General features: G+C 42.2%; 2 protein-coding genes across 6 annotated transcripts in view; one reads left to right on the top strand and one right to left on the bottom strand.

Annotated features, from left to right (window-relative positions):
* Positions 1-8058, bottom strand: part of mms22l (MMS22-like, DNA repair protein) — an 18465-nt gene extending 10407 nt beyond the window's left edge. For both annotated transcript variants that reach the window (XM_046045175.1, XM_046045176.1), the window contains exons 1-13: positions 7904-8058; positions 7195-7392; positions 6737-6862; positions 6462-6514; positions 5029-5116; positions 4735-4912; positions 4376-4469; positions 3950-4080; positions 3251-3364; positions 2987-3163; positions 2271-2333; positions 2039-2158; positions 1586-1821 (exon numbers count right to left, since the gene is read on the bottom strand). In XM_046045175.1, the coding sequence (XP_045901131.1) occupies positions 1586-1821; positions 2039-2158; positions 2271-2333; positions 2987-3163; positions 3251-3364; positions 3950-4080; positions 4376-4469; positions 4735-4912; positions 5029-5116; positions 6462-6514; positions 6737-6862; positions 7195-7367 (1553 nt within the window). In that variant the 5' untranslated portion in view covers positions 7368-7392; positions 7904-8058. The remainder of the gene's footprint in view (positions 1-1585; positions 1822-2038; positions 2159-2270; positions 2334-2986; positions 3164-3250; positions 3365-3949; positions 4081-4375; positions 4470-4734; positions 4913-5028; positions 5117-6461; positions 6515-6736; positions 6863-7194; positions 7393-7903) is intronic.
* Positions 8059-8117: 59 nt separating this feature from the next.
* Positions 8118-12941, top strand: part of LOC123968423 (furin-like protease kpc-1) — a 194204-nt gene continuing 189380 nt past the window's right edge. For 3 of the 4 annotated variants that reach the window (XR_006824457.1, XM_046045178.1, XM_046045177.1), the window contains exons 1-2: positions 8118-8223; positions 8870-8999. The gene's annotated coding sequence lies outside the window, so the exon portion shown is untranslated. The remainder of the gene's footprint in view (positions 8224-8869; positions 9000-12941) is intronic. The other variant, XM_046045179.1, reaches the window with a different exon arrangement.

The raw sequence follows: 12941 nt of genomic DNA, 5'->3' as shown, positions 1-12941 counted from the left end.
CGGCGCGCCCCCCCCCCCCCCCCCCCCCTTTTCACACCCCACCTCCAAAACACATAAGCAGCCCGCACAGGTGAGTAGAGCTGCTGTTTGGGTCAAAACACAAACCGTGAGCATCCCAAGACAAACTCAGTGTAAGAACTATGACTGATATAAAGGAGTGGAGAAAAAAAAAAAAAAAGAGGATCTTTGAAAAACCAGGTTAACACCAAAATCAGCTTAGTTGCACCCACAGAGGACTATAGAAGGAGGTGGCCAAGCATGCAGTCAGAGTGTGAGGGGAGGGAGATTTAAATAGATGAATGGGTAATATGTAACAGGGATATAAGCAGCGCGCTGGGAGGCTGCAGTGGGGATTTTCTGTGTTCTCCCAACCTGTCTGTCTGTTTGTTTATTCTGGACAGCTTCTTTTTTTTTCCGGAGGCGAGCAGATGCTCCTAACTCCCGGCGTTGGAGATCAACATGCTCGCAGTCGATCCCATTAATGCGATGGTCGCGGGTGTCCCGCAGAGCCCAGCCAGGAGTAGGAATGCTGCCGAAACGTTGTGGCGATACAGTCGGCACGCCTCACACCTCCTGAGGGAGAGGAGGTGGTGGTGAGGGAGGCGGAAGGAGGGAGGGGGTTTCTGGACCTGTCCCAGCCCAGTCTGGTTGTTGCCAGACTGCCTACCACCCACATCCCCCCACTCCCCTCCACCCAAGCTCCCCTCTCTATCCGTGTTGGAAACCAACACAGCTTCGTTAAGGCGAATTAACCGCCACGCTCGTTAGCTAATTAGCCCCCATGTCTGCAGTGCTACTGAGCACATTCCAGACAGAGGGAAGTCATTAGGCGGATTTATCTACGGCTGCCTCTCTCTGGCGCCCAGCCGGCTTAGAATATCGGATGGTCCAGTGTTTGGTTCTGATTATCACATTAGCTTGTGATCTTTACTCTCTTCTTTCTTACATTCATCCAATGGCCCTCACACACACTGAAACCATGTCACTGTTCTAGGGAGCGGGAGCAGGTGCAGCGTGTGTGTGTGTGTGTGTGTGAGTGTGTGAGTGAGAGAGAGAGAGAGAGCGAGAGAGAGAGCGAGAGCGAGAGCGAGAGAGAGAGAGAGAGAGAGAGAGAGGCTCCTTGGCTTTGGTCTGTGCTAAAGAGCAGGTGGTTGACTCCTGAGACACCTGCTCCACTGGGGGGTCTGAGTAAATATCAAAGACACACCGGGAGACTGCGGTGCACCTGGCACGCACACAGACAGGACTGAAATGCATGATAGTGTGCAAACACACATGTTGTTTGTGTATTCATGTAAGTTTGCACCTACATACACACACAGAAATCCAAACAGCACACTAAACACATCACACATTAAAAGATCAAGGGGAAATTGGAATATTACACAGCCTCGTCCTGATTAATAATCTCTTCTCACAGCTTTTATTATTTTATCCCTGTTATCTTCTCTTCCCCCCAAAAATGATATGCTATTTAGATGGTGTGTTGCGTCAACTGCCTGCCCGTGAGATCTACCTTTCATGGCGGAAGTGAATGCGAAGGAGCGGGAACTACGAAGCCTCCCAGTCTGCTATCCATCCTTACCTTCCTTTGATCTGTCTCTGTGGGACTCCACCACACCTGTCCTGGGCGAGGCACAGGGCCAGCACTCGAAGGAAGATGTGGAAGGATTTGGATAAGCGGTAGAGCTGGGTGTGTCCTGGAGAGTGGAGGGGAGAGGGGGAGCAGCAGCTGCGGGCCTGCTCCAACAGAGCCAGGGGCGTCTTGTACAAAGTCCCCACGCCAGACATCCCGAGCCAGGGTATGGTGAATGAAGCGCTCTGGGGCGTAGGTACAGAAGATAATGTAACTGTACAGGCCTTGTTAATAGCCAATAGGAAATGTGCTGCGTGATTTGTCTCTATTTCTGCGTGATTAAAGAATATGACTTATCATCTCAAAAAGGGGTGATAATGTTCATTTCTGTTACAAAAGTAAGCTAAAGGTGGTCTGATTGGAGTGGATCTTCTTAAAATGAGGCAACAGGTTTGTCCTCACCAGATTCTTGCTGTAGTAGTCCCAGAGGGTGGAGACAGCACTGGTGCTCGGTTCCCACAGCAGACAGAGACTGAGACAGCAGTGGACATGCATCCTGACCTGCTCCTCCGCTAGACCTCCCTGTTATCTCACACACACACACACACACACACACTTAAATTATGCAAAAAAAAAAAGTATTTGATGAATTTGAAAGTTTAAAGATTCATGTGGAACTAAAGGCAGAGCAGACCTTAGGGTTACAAGTTAACTTGAGCAACTCTTCCACCAACGTCCAATTATCACACAGCTGTTTCTGTTAGTGCAAATAAAACAAGATAATGCATTAAAAACAATAGCGAACAACATGTATTCATGTTTTGATTTTAAATCATTCTGTAAATATAGGAATAACTGTTAAAAAGTCAGTGTGTCACCAGCATTCATATTTAAGACTAAAGTAGACAAGGCCAGCTATCAGAGTACCTGCTCTAGATGATGCACTATTATGGACTGACTATTACATGTCACATCAGTCTATTAGTCTCAGACACATTTCAATAAAAAGTCCTATGTCATTTGTATTTGTCTAGTTTTAGCACAATTCTTTTTTGAAGTGTCAAGACAAATTAATCCTAGGAATAAGACGAGAACTGCAAGAAGACGCCTCCTGGATGAGAGGCAAAATGTCTTCAAATCTGTAAGTTGTCTCTCTTTACATTGTCCCACCACCTGGATGAACCCGACTTAGATGCTTTTTTAGTAAATAATATCAAAATGAAGTTATTATTGCTAAACCTGAGTTAAGTTAAATCATGTGCAATTAAAAAATTTCAAATATCTAAAACATTTAACAAATTCCCAGAATTCCCTACCTGTAAAACACTTTTGCTCATTATCATCTCAAAAACGTATGCCAAGGTTATTTTGCAGTTTAACATCTTAACACAGTGATTCTTGGCGTCTTACCTCATTCTGGAGTGTGCCGTTATGACTGTACTGCCCTAACATTGCTAAATGAGTGAGCAGCCACCATGTGAATCCCAGAGGGTCCTTGCAGTGTGTGGGGAGGCCACTGAACTGCTCTGCGGCTGGTTTCCCTGAAACCAGAGGCCTCAACAACGAGTTCATGTAGCTCCAGAAAGACTAGAGGGAAACACATGTTGGTTCATTTAGTTTTGGATAGAGTCATATTTAATTGTGCGACTGTGAACATGTGTGTGTTTGCGTTACCTGTGTGTGCAACACTTTATTCCTGTATTCCAGAAGGTGTATGAGCAGGACCCACAGCTCTTTGGTGCAGGAGCAAAGGTAGTGATGGCTGCTCAGTGCCTCTGTAGGCCTCACCTAAAAATAAACGTGTGTATTAGGGCTGAAACGATTAATCAAATAATCGATTTGTTGTCAACTATTAAATTAATCTCCAACTCTTTTGATAATTGATAAATTGGTTTGAACATTTTTTTCAAGAAATGTATCTGCTTCCAGCTTCTTAAATTTAAAATGTTCTTGTTTCTTTACTCCTCTATGACAGCAAACTCTTTTTTGGATTGTGGACAAAACACAACATTCGAGGATGTCTTCTTGGGCTTTGGGAAACACCAATTGACATATTTCACAATTTTAGACTAAACAACTTTTTATTTGATCAAGAAAATCATCAACAGATTAATCAACAATAAAAAGAATTGTTAGTTGCAGCCCTAATGTAATGGTTTTATAATATTATCCAGTACTGAAGCGGGGGGAAATTCAGTTTTTGTGGATAGCAATGTTTGCAGCTTCTATCTATTTTCTATCAACCGAGTACTAAATGTGGTAATAAACATATTTAAAACCAGAACCGGAGTTTTTCCCAGCTAAAAAACTACCTAGAAATACCACTGGTACATCTCAACATTAAGACATAATGACTTAACACCAGCCGCCCACCTTGCTGTATTTGCCTATGGCCAAACCAGTTAGGTCACACAGCAGACTGCACAGGTGCTCTTCAAACAGACTGGAATCCGTCAGGTTCTCTCCCGTCAGATTCACAAACTGGTGGGCGTACACCACCTGGCCTGAAGATAAGAACAGGTAAAATTACAAAAAGCCTGTTCCCATGATAATAACTCACTATGAGTCAGAAGATTAATGCCCACTGTTGTTGGATGTCAAATACTAGTCAGAGTACAATCATTCAAACAGTCTTGTATAAAGAGATAACACGGTATCTCTGTTGTAGTTTATAATGTATGTAACAATTCCACACTTTCCTCCCAATAAATTTCAGTGTTCCCAAAGGATTGGATTCCAATCCTACAGGTACAATCAGTGTATCTCTAAACTACAATGCATTAACAGTCTGTTGCATACCTTGCATCTTGTGACCAAGTAGGTGGAGGATCTCCAAGACTGACCAATGGATGTCAAGATGAAGGTGTAACAAATGCCAAGAGGGAGGAAAAATCTGTGGGAGGTAAACAGAGCGCAAAGTTCAATGTCAATACTTTTATTTTCTTTAACTTATAGTAAGAAGTTCTGAGTGATGGGAACTCTTAGTGATGGGTACAAAAAAAATGTGGTCCTGACTCATTCCTCACAACTGTTTATAATATTTCCTTTGCTCTGTAAAGCATGATTACATTTATCATGCCATCCGCCACACTTTTGTTACACCTGTTTAAAAGCCCTATCCCCTTTACAACAGCACATGATGCCATTGTATCACACACCTTTCCCTGGTTAAGTATAGTAAAGGCACTCTGAACGTTGGCAGGGAGGTCTTTGAGTCGCCCTATGAGGAGAGTGATGCCAAGCAGCTCCTCCAGAAGAGCAGAGGGGAGCTGAGCCTCCAGCTCCTCATATGGGTGTGAGTGACCTGCATCTAGGCAGCTGGGAGGATCCAGGTACCTGAACGGATACAAAAGGATTTGCATGCCAAGATAAACAAACAGATGACATTATAATATATAGATAAAACATTTAAATTAGTGGCACTAGCGTTGACATAAAATATGTAGAATTACCTGTGCAAGAAGACTTTAACATACTGAAGAAATGAAATACACTGTTGTCTGAGGTCCTCTGCTTCATAGTGGAGGTTGCCTGCTTGACCTACAACACATGAGGGATGGTGTGGGCAGTGTTCATAAATCTTATGTAAAACATGCCCACTGAATCAGATATCAGATATGACTCAAACAACAGAGAGAGAATAGAGTTCAACAATCCATTTATGGTAAATGTATTTGTTGGTACAGCTTGCCACAGCTGATTAATGAGTGTACTTACTTACTTACACAAAGCACACTATTACAACCACATTTACATCCTCATTATTCGTCCCTGTTTTGATGGATGCCTTTTCGGTCCACCAGATACATACAATGTAGAAACTAACATGTAATTCTTAATCAGATTTAAAATCACATTGTAGACTTCAGTGTGGCATACTATTATTAACTGACTTAAACTTCTTTCAGCACTTGCACTTTAACAGCCAATGTAATTGTATTCAACTGTTTTCATGTCACTCTTCAGCAAACACTTTACCTAGCTTCAGTGGGCAAGGCAAGTTTTCCATCCAAAATTGATGCAGCAGAACCAGATATATTGTCTTTTTTATTCCTTGCGTTCTCCCTCCTTTTAAAAACCTGGCACGTACATTACCTACGATGCAACTCAACATCCGACTGTTTGTCTGGAGATTCGGATGTGTTGTGCTAGTAAGAACTAACGTAGCCCTGGGCCTGATGCAGAAACGAAGAGTGGGCTTCTTCCTAATTCTACACTCATAGAAATTTGTCATTTTCAAACCGATTCTGATCACTTGAGGCAGTTGATCAGATTTTGAGCAGCTCCCTCTGGAGCTGCAAAGGCTTTACACAACTTTTTCCCCCACATATTCACAAATTCCTCTCGAGACCTGTGAACAGACCTTGATGTGGAAAAATCTGCGGACTTCCCTTTTAACGCATGGGGCAGAGCTGCCACAGAGGGCCCAGTCCACAAGCAGTGAGCTTAAACTATACTCTATCTTGCTGCTGCTTCCTCAGTTAGTCATACTAATCATCTTATATGCATGTAATGCATGTTGTATGGTATGGTCTATGGTAAGAGGAAAATGTTGCCTTGTGCAAAGCAATTTTCCTGGCTGATACTATGGCGGACTGGTTAGAACAACCGCCCCTCAACTTAAAGGTATTCCACTTATCAGAAGGTTGGTGGATCAATCCCCTGCTCCCCCACTGCATGTTGAAGGGCCCTGAACCACAAATTGTGTGAATGTGTATGAAGGAGTTAATTGTTTCTGGTGGATGGTTGGCCTTTTAGTTTTAAAACTAGCTGCTGCTATTTTAAAACTACAATTTCCTGTTTACACAAAAAAAAAAAAATACTCAAAAAATACTGACAATTTGATTATAAGCTGGACTGTGGATTGCATATTGCATAAGCTTACCAAAGTCATGTGAGCTGGACTGCACCATGGTCTCCAGCCTGTACACCTTTTGTCTGGAATGTAACAAAGAGAAAGTTTGACCATTGACTATGTGAATGAACCATGGTATACAGTGTGTATACAGTGGTGAAAAAAATTCTGTCTAAGAAAGATTCCAAATCTAAGCTTTTGCTACCATGGAAAAGGGCCTTCAAATTAGGGACACATAAATTAACATTAACTGTGTTTATTTTAAAAGCAAACTTAACTGGGATCAGTTTAACATACTGGCTTACCTGAACAGACCGAAGAGTAGCTTTGTAGATTCCACCAGTGCTGTCTCTGTTACCCAGGGGAAGCCAAAGATCTCCACAGTGTCTGTCTCATACTCTGCAGGGGCCGGGTCAAGACGCAACAGCAGCCTACAGAGTGGATGTTAAGACTTTATTTACTAAGGTTTTTCTTCCGCTGAGACTTCGGCTGCCACATCATTACAATCTAGGTGACTGAAATTGCATTTGCTGTGCTTAAAGCATCAAAAACTGACCTTTGAATGAAAAAAAAAAAATCAACAGCCCTGTATGTTTCCAGAAAAACAACCCAGTTACTCAGGATAATCCACAGATGTTACTGTCCACAGTTTTCACTGGGACCATTTCACTGGCAGAAAATAGGTAGAGTGAACTGTTTACCTCCAAGTGGGAAAATATGTTTTTGTTTTTATGTGATAATGGTGAACTGACAGCGACCTTACCGCTTCAGGGAGCCTCTAGCTGTGTATCCCTCTGTGGAGAGTGATCCAGTGGGGTCATCTTTTGTTTCAGAGCAGCAAAAGCATGGCGGCTGGGCTGGAGTCAGCTCACATAGGCTGTCGGCTTTGAAAGGAGAAACTGGTGGGGTAAGGGATTGGCTGAAGTCGTCTGCCATGCTGCCAGGGCACACTCAGTATCACCTTTAATGACAAAAATAACAAAAATTGTGTGAGAGACAGGAGCAACATGCTGCAGTAGGTGCAGACAAATGTAGCAGGCACTCACATGATGTTACTGTACAAAGATGCACTATATAAAGTTACAGCATTAAATATAGTAATACTAGCATTAAATAAGTAATCTATGCATCTAAATGTAGTGCTACACATTATAAAACATATAGTAACCTTAAGTTTTATGTTAAATCAAACAGAAGACAGATTTGAGATCCGTGATGTTTCACTGGCGTAAGCTAACCTTCAGCCAGTAATGTCCAAATAGATTATATAGTTACTTCACAATGCAGCTTAGGTGACACACGCGGGTGTGTACAATGTGTAGGTCACACACTGCATGATTATGTTATTGTTAAGTATTTTCTAGTAACGTTAACGTTGATTGTATCTGTTGAATGTCTAACTTAGTTAACGTTAGCGTTAGTAAAAACAAAGCACCACCAGAAACACAAACGTTATTGAAACATTCACAAACCGTGTATTTAGTCGTCTTATGTGGCGTAATATTCCGTAAATTTAAAGCAAAATATTAAGATTACACAGCCGTCATTAGTGCGTTGTTTGGGTTTTCAGTCTCTCCCGCGCGTCTACACCACGCATGCGCACACTCGCCCCGCGCCCGGTGATTGGTCCGAAGTTTCACTGTGGGCGTGGTCGTATCGATCTACACACACAGCGAGAGGTCTCACTGCAGCACGTTCCTCCGTCGCTTTATTTCTCCCGGTGAAGTGGGTTGCTGACTGTCCGTTTGTCCAGTAGATTCGTGCCTGAATCAGTTTCTTTATTTCTCGAGAGGTCAGTATAAGAGCAAATTAAATGACAGCGTTGAACTCAGTTGTCACCCTCGTGAGACTTGAAAGTAATTTAATTAGTTTAAAATGTTCTCTTTGGACTTTGTTAACACATACAGGTTCAATTTACACCAACTATATCAGACATATGCCTTAGACGAAACACACGCGACTATTACTGCTGCTCAATATGTCTAAATTATTATCATTAAACATGTCTTTGCATACATTGAACCAGAGCACCTGCCCCGTGCCATGCCTTTTCTATAGACGATGTCAAAGTCACTTCTTGTCCCCTTCAGCTATGTCAAAGTGTCAAAGTCACTATTGTCCAATGTCACTCTCACTACAGGGATCCCGCCCAAATTTTTACAAAATGATGCAGAGGTATAAGTAGAATTTTATCCTCGCTAACCCTAATTTCCATATGCAGATCTGTCTCTCCCAACAGTCCCTCTCGCCATCACACCATTTCTTGCATTCTAATGCATTCTCACATCTTTACAAAATCCCCCCCTTCCGCAGACACGCCGTGGATGTGCTCGTTTTGTCGACTTACTGTTCGTTATTTCTGCACGTTTGACTTGTCCAGTGAGGAGATGCACGATAGATGCGGTGCTTTGCATGCTCTAATTTGCACGTTTTATCAGGCTAGCAGGAGTCAGTGGAGACAATAAAAATGGACGCGTCGGGAGATTTGTTCTTTACGATGCTTCGACCTCCCGCTCTCTGCTTTCAACAGGAGCCAGTCCGTCTGTGTGAAGGCTCTGGATGGGGAAGGTAAATGCTTTTTTTTTTTTTTTTGCAAACACATTCAATCCTTTCTAGGCACTGTAGTACATGGACGGAGTCGGATTTGAACCTGTTTCATCTCCCCTCCCCTCGCCCTCAAATGTAGCCTCGTTTCCAGGCTTGGATGCACTAAACCAGGTTGGATTTTCTTGTGTGTGAAAACCACAATTCAAAACTCAGGAGTAACAATTTGATGACGGGAAACTTGAGTCAGACAGATGTCTGGATGCACTAACTAGTAATCCTCCCCATCAATTTGCATGATCACCAGTATATGACCTATAATGGATGCAATTGGACTTATGCTAAGGTAATAACAAGGTGTTGTGATTACTTGCAGCCTGATAAACTTAATGAACTGTGTTTCAAGAAAAACTGTAGTCAACATATGGGTAACTTCCAACATACATACACAGAAGCAACATCTGTTGAAATTTTGCTCCACTGTAAAATAAAACAACATTCACAAAGATACACCCATACAGGTGTTTCCCACTCCTGCCTGAAAAGACCTAAAACAGGTTGTAGGTGGGTGGAGCTATGCTCAGGGTAGTCATATTCATCATTTGATATTTTGAATTGGGCATAGGTGATGTGTAAGTAATAATATTAACAGTGCTCTGGTGAGCCATGCCAGTGAGCCAACATGCACAAACCCAGGACCTTGCCAACCTAAATGGAATCCAACCATTGTTGGTAGTATTCGTTACACCTGTGCATGCTATGCAGCCCTGAAATTGACGAACGATAGTGAAAGGTTATCAGACAAGTTAAATATAAAATAAATTAAATGCTTCAATAAATAATGCAGTTTTTTAAAATAATTAAAGCTTTTAAATATATATGTATATGAAATTCAAATGCATTATATGAAATATTTTGTGTACATTATACTTTAACCTAAGCAACATTTCCCATTTTACTTTACTACTTACCAATTTCCCTTTTCATTAAACTACACCAGCCAGTGCATGTGTAGTTTCCTTTATCTCCTGATTGGTGGACTGCGAAAAAGGCCCATTTACTGAAGCCACCAAACTCAATATATTCCACACCAAAAAGGTGTTAGTTGTCCTGCCCTAAAACAGTTAACATAGAGTCACGGAAATGTTAATCAAGCACAGTCTGTAAACAGCCATGAGTGGAGGTCTGATCTGACTAATAACACCTGTAATATCGCCTTTCTTTAGCCTCTCATCCCTGACCCGCAAGAGGGTCACAGAACAGCTGCTGGTGGCGGATAATGCTACATTTCTGCAATGTCTACAGGATATATAAAATGGGAACATCTCACATTTTTATTCTGACTTGGGATCATTCACGCATTACCCCCCACCCCACTCCCGCTGCTAACATTGTACTTATACCAATACAAATTCTAAATTAGCCATTTTTGCTGTGTTAGTATGGAGTGGCTTGTACACCAGTTACTAAACAAACGATGCATACCTCCTTTTAAAAGAGAGAGAGAGAAAACTGTAGGACGATGACAAAAATCATTAGATGCACTGTATAAGGTTGCTGTATACAGGGGCGCTTTGTATATGGTGAATGACACTGAACATCCCCTCTACTCTGAATATCCATGCCTTCCGGGCAATTATCACCACACTGGGAGAATTCAATTACTTGCATCAGCTTTTGCACATTGATGATGATTTGTGATGTTTGTTGTGATAATTATTTTTGCTGACAATAAACACAGTACTGGCTTGATTGGTGAGACAAAGGCACAGTCTCACTCTGGTGGGACAATAAAGTTCTGTTCTATGGTGAACGTTTGCTAACATAGAGACTTGTACTGCTTGGCTCCAATGCGCCCTTCGATATTGTCCTGTGAACAGTACTGAAATGGTTAAACTAAAAAGGTTTTACTGGTGTCAGACACTTAAATAGTCATGGTATTTAAATTTGACTTAAATAACAGCCATCAATAAATTTGGTCGGATTAATAATCTGGACATTGTAAAATAATGTTATCCTATGACCGGTAGTTTGACCTCTGGAAATCCTGTACGATACAATTCCACCATTAACTCCCCTACTTTAAGGAGTATAGTCAGAGGCCTGTAATGACTTTGCATAATGAGTTACGTTCTCTTTTTTCATTGGGTCTGCTTTCTAAAAGATCTCTGCATTGTACAGGGGCGAGTGCAGTTTGATCAATTAAACTCCTGAAAGCCACCCCCCCTCCCCCCACCACCACCTCCTTTCATTCGTCTGCCTGAGAGGAATATAAAGTTATCAGTCTTCCCAAGCGATATGAGGACGGAAATAAGTAGTTTGTCTATAAAAATGGTCAGGTACTTTATCAGCGTCCCAGTAGGCCCTGCAGCCCTGACACTGTTCAACGTGGCTCTCCTGTACTCCAGTCTCGTGCTCTCCCTTTCTCCCTTCCTCTCTCTCCCTGTCTCCTTCGTCTCTGCCCGAGGCCCGCTCCTCGCTGGGTGGGGTGTACGCTGCTGGCCCTGCACCTCAGTGGGATTGACTGGGGCCCGGGCCCCAAGCTAAATTATTGATTTCAATCAGTGGCTTGGGAGATTGGTGCTGAATGGTGCTATAGACTTTAAACGGTGGTCAGCTGTACTGTTTGTTGTTTGGGGGAGAAATGCTGCAGGAAGAGGCACTTCGCTTCTGAAGGGAAGTCAGATAAAGTTACAGACAGAATTTTATAGAGTGAGAGATCTTAATCTTCTAGTTTGGAGTTTTATTATATGTCAGTGGGAGTAGTTGGGGTGCGAAATGGCCCAAATAAACCTAAGTAGAGATTCCACATTAATGATTAGATGTAGGCCTGCAACTATCAGTTATTTTCATTGTCAATGAATCTGTTGATCATTTTCTCAATTAATCTACAATAATCAACATAGTTGCAGATATAGTTTCTGTGGATCCGTTTTATTTTTATAGCCCAATATCTCAATTTGCCTCAAGGGGCTTTACAATCTGTACAGCACCCTCTGTCTTTAGACCCTTGGTTTGAATGAGAAAAAATCCCCTCCACCAAAAAAATTGAAAAATGGAAGACACCTCTAGAAGAGCAACGCAGGAGGGATCCTTCTGCCAGGATGGACAGACAAGCAATAGAAGTTGTGTGTACAGACAGAGAGAATGACAACAGAAAGTCATACGTGACAATAGTTGCAGCTTTATTAAGATGCAGTCTCTCAGTGTTTAGGAGCTGTGTGTATGGGTAGTATGTGGGAAACAACTGATCAACAATTTACACAACTGCTTTCCTAATTGCATTCTGTATTTACTTATGTATATTCAACACATTGACCAACATCATGGATCAGCAATAAATGTTAGTTGCAAAATCTGGGGGGAAGTAGTGGGAGGTTAAGCATGTCAATACTGCATGTCAATACTGGGTGCTTTTTCTTGTCGAGTAGATACCGAGAAGAGTGAGGTGACAACTTTTTTGTTCTGTCGTCATTTTCAGGCGAGCGCAGGCATAAAGAAAGGACTGATAAAGTTCCTGTTTTGCTTAAAGAGGGAAGTTAGTTCACACAATGAGAGTGCCACTGTTTTTCTGCTCTCAGAAGCATTTGCATCAAGGCCAGGAGATTAAACGTGTGGGTTGGGAACTGGAGAGAGTGTGTTGTCTCACTTGGGGCCCCCGATGCCAGAGTTCTAGCTTTCATCGCACTGGGTGAAAGATTTCTCCTGGACGTTTCGCTCTCTGTGGCTACAGGTGGGTGGTTCACATGCTGTAGGTGGCAGCCACTGTGGATTTCATGCAAAAGTACAGAGGAGGTGGCTGTGGGCAAATTGTTTCACAATTGCCAATGTTCAATACTCCGTGCCGAGATGCTAAATCCCACACTCTATAAACTCATTTGTGTAGTTAGATGGTATTTGGAGTGTTATGGTAATATTTTAAACTGTAGCTGTTTGTGTTTTTCTAATATAGATATTTATGTCAGT

This window comes from Micropterus dolomieu, linkage group LG03 (assembly GCF_021292245.1).
Source record: "Micropterus dolomieu isolate WLL.071019.BEF.003 ecotype Adirondacks linkage group LG03, ASM2129224v1, whole genome shotgun sequence".
NCBI lineage: Eukaryota > Metazoa > Chordata > Actinopteri > Centrarchiformes > Centrarchidae > Micropterus > Micropterus dolomieu.
This window is presented reverse-complemented; position numbering and strand designations above follow the sequence as displayed.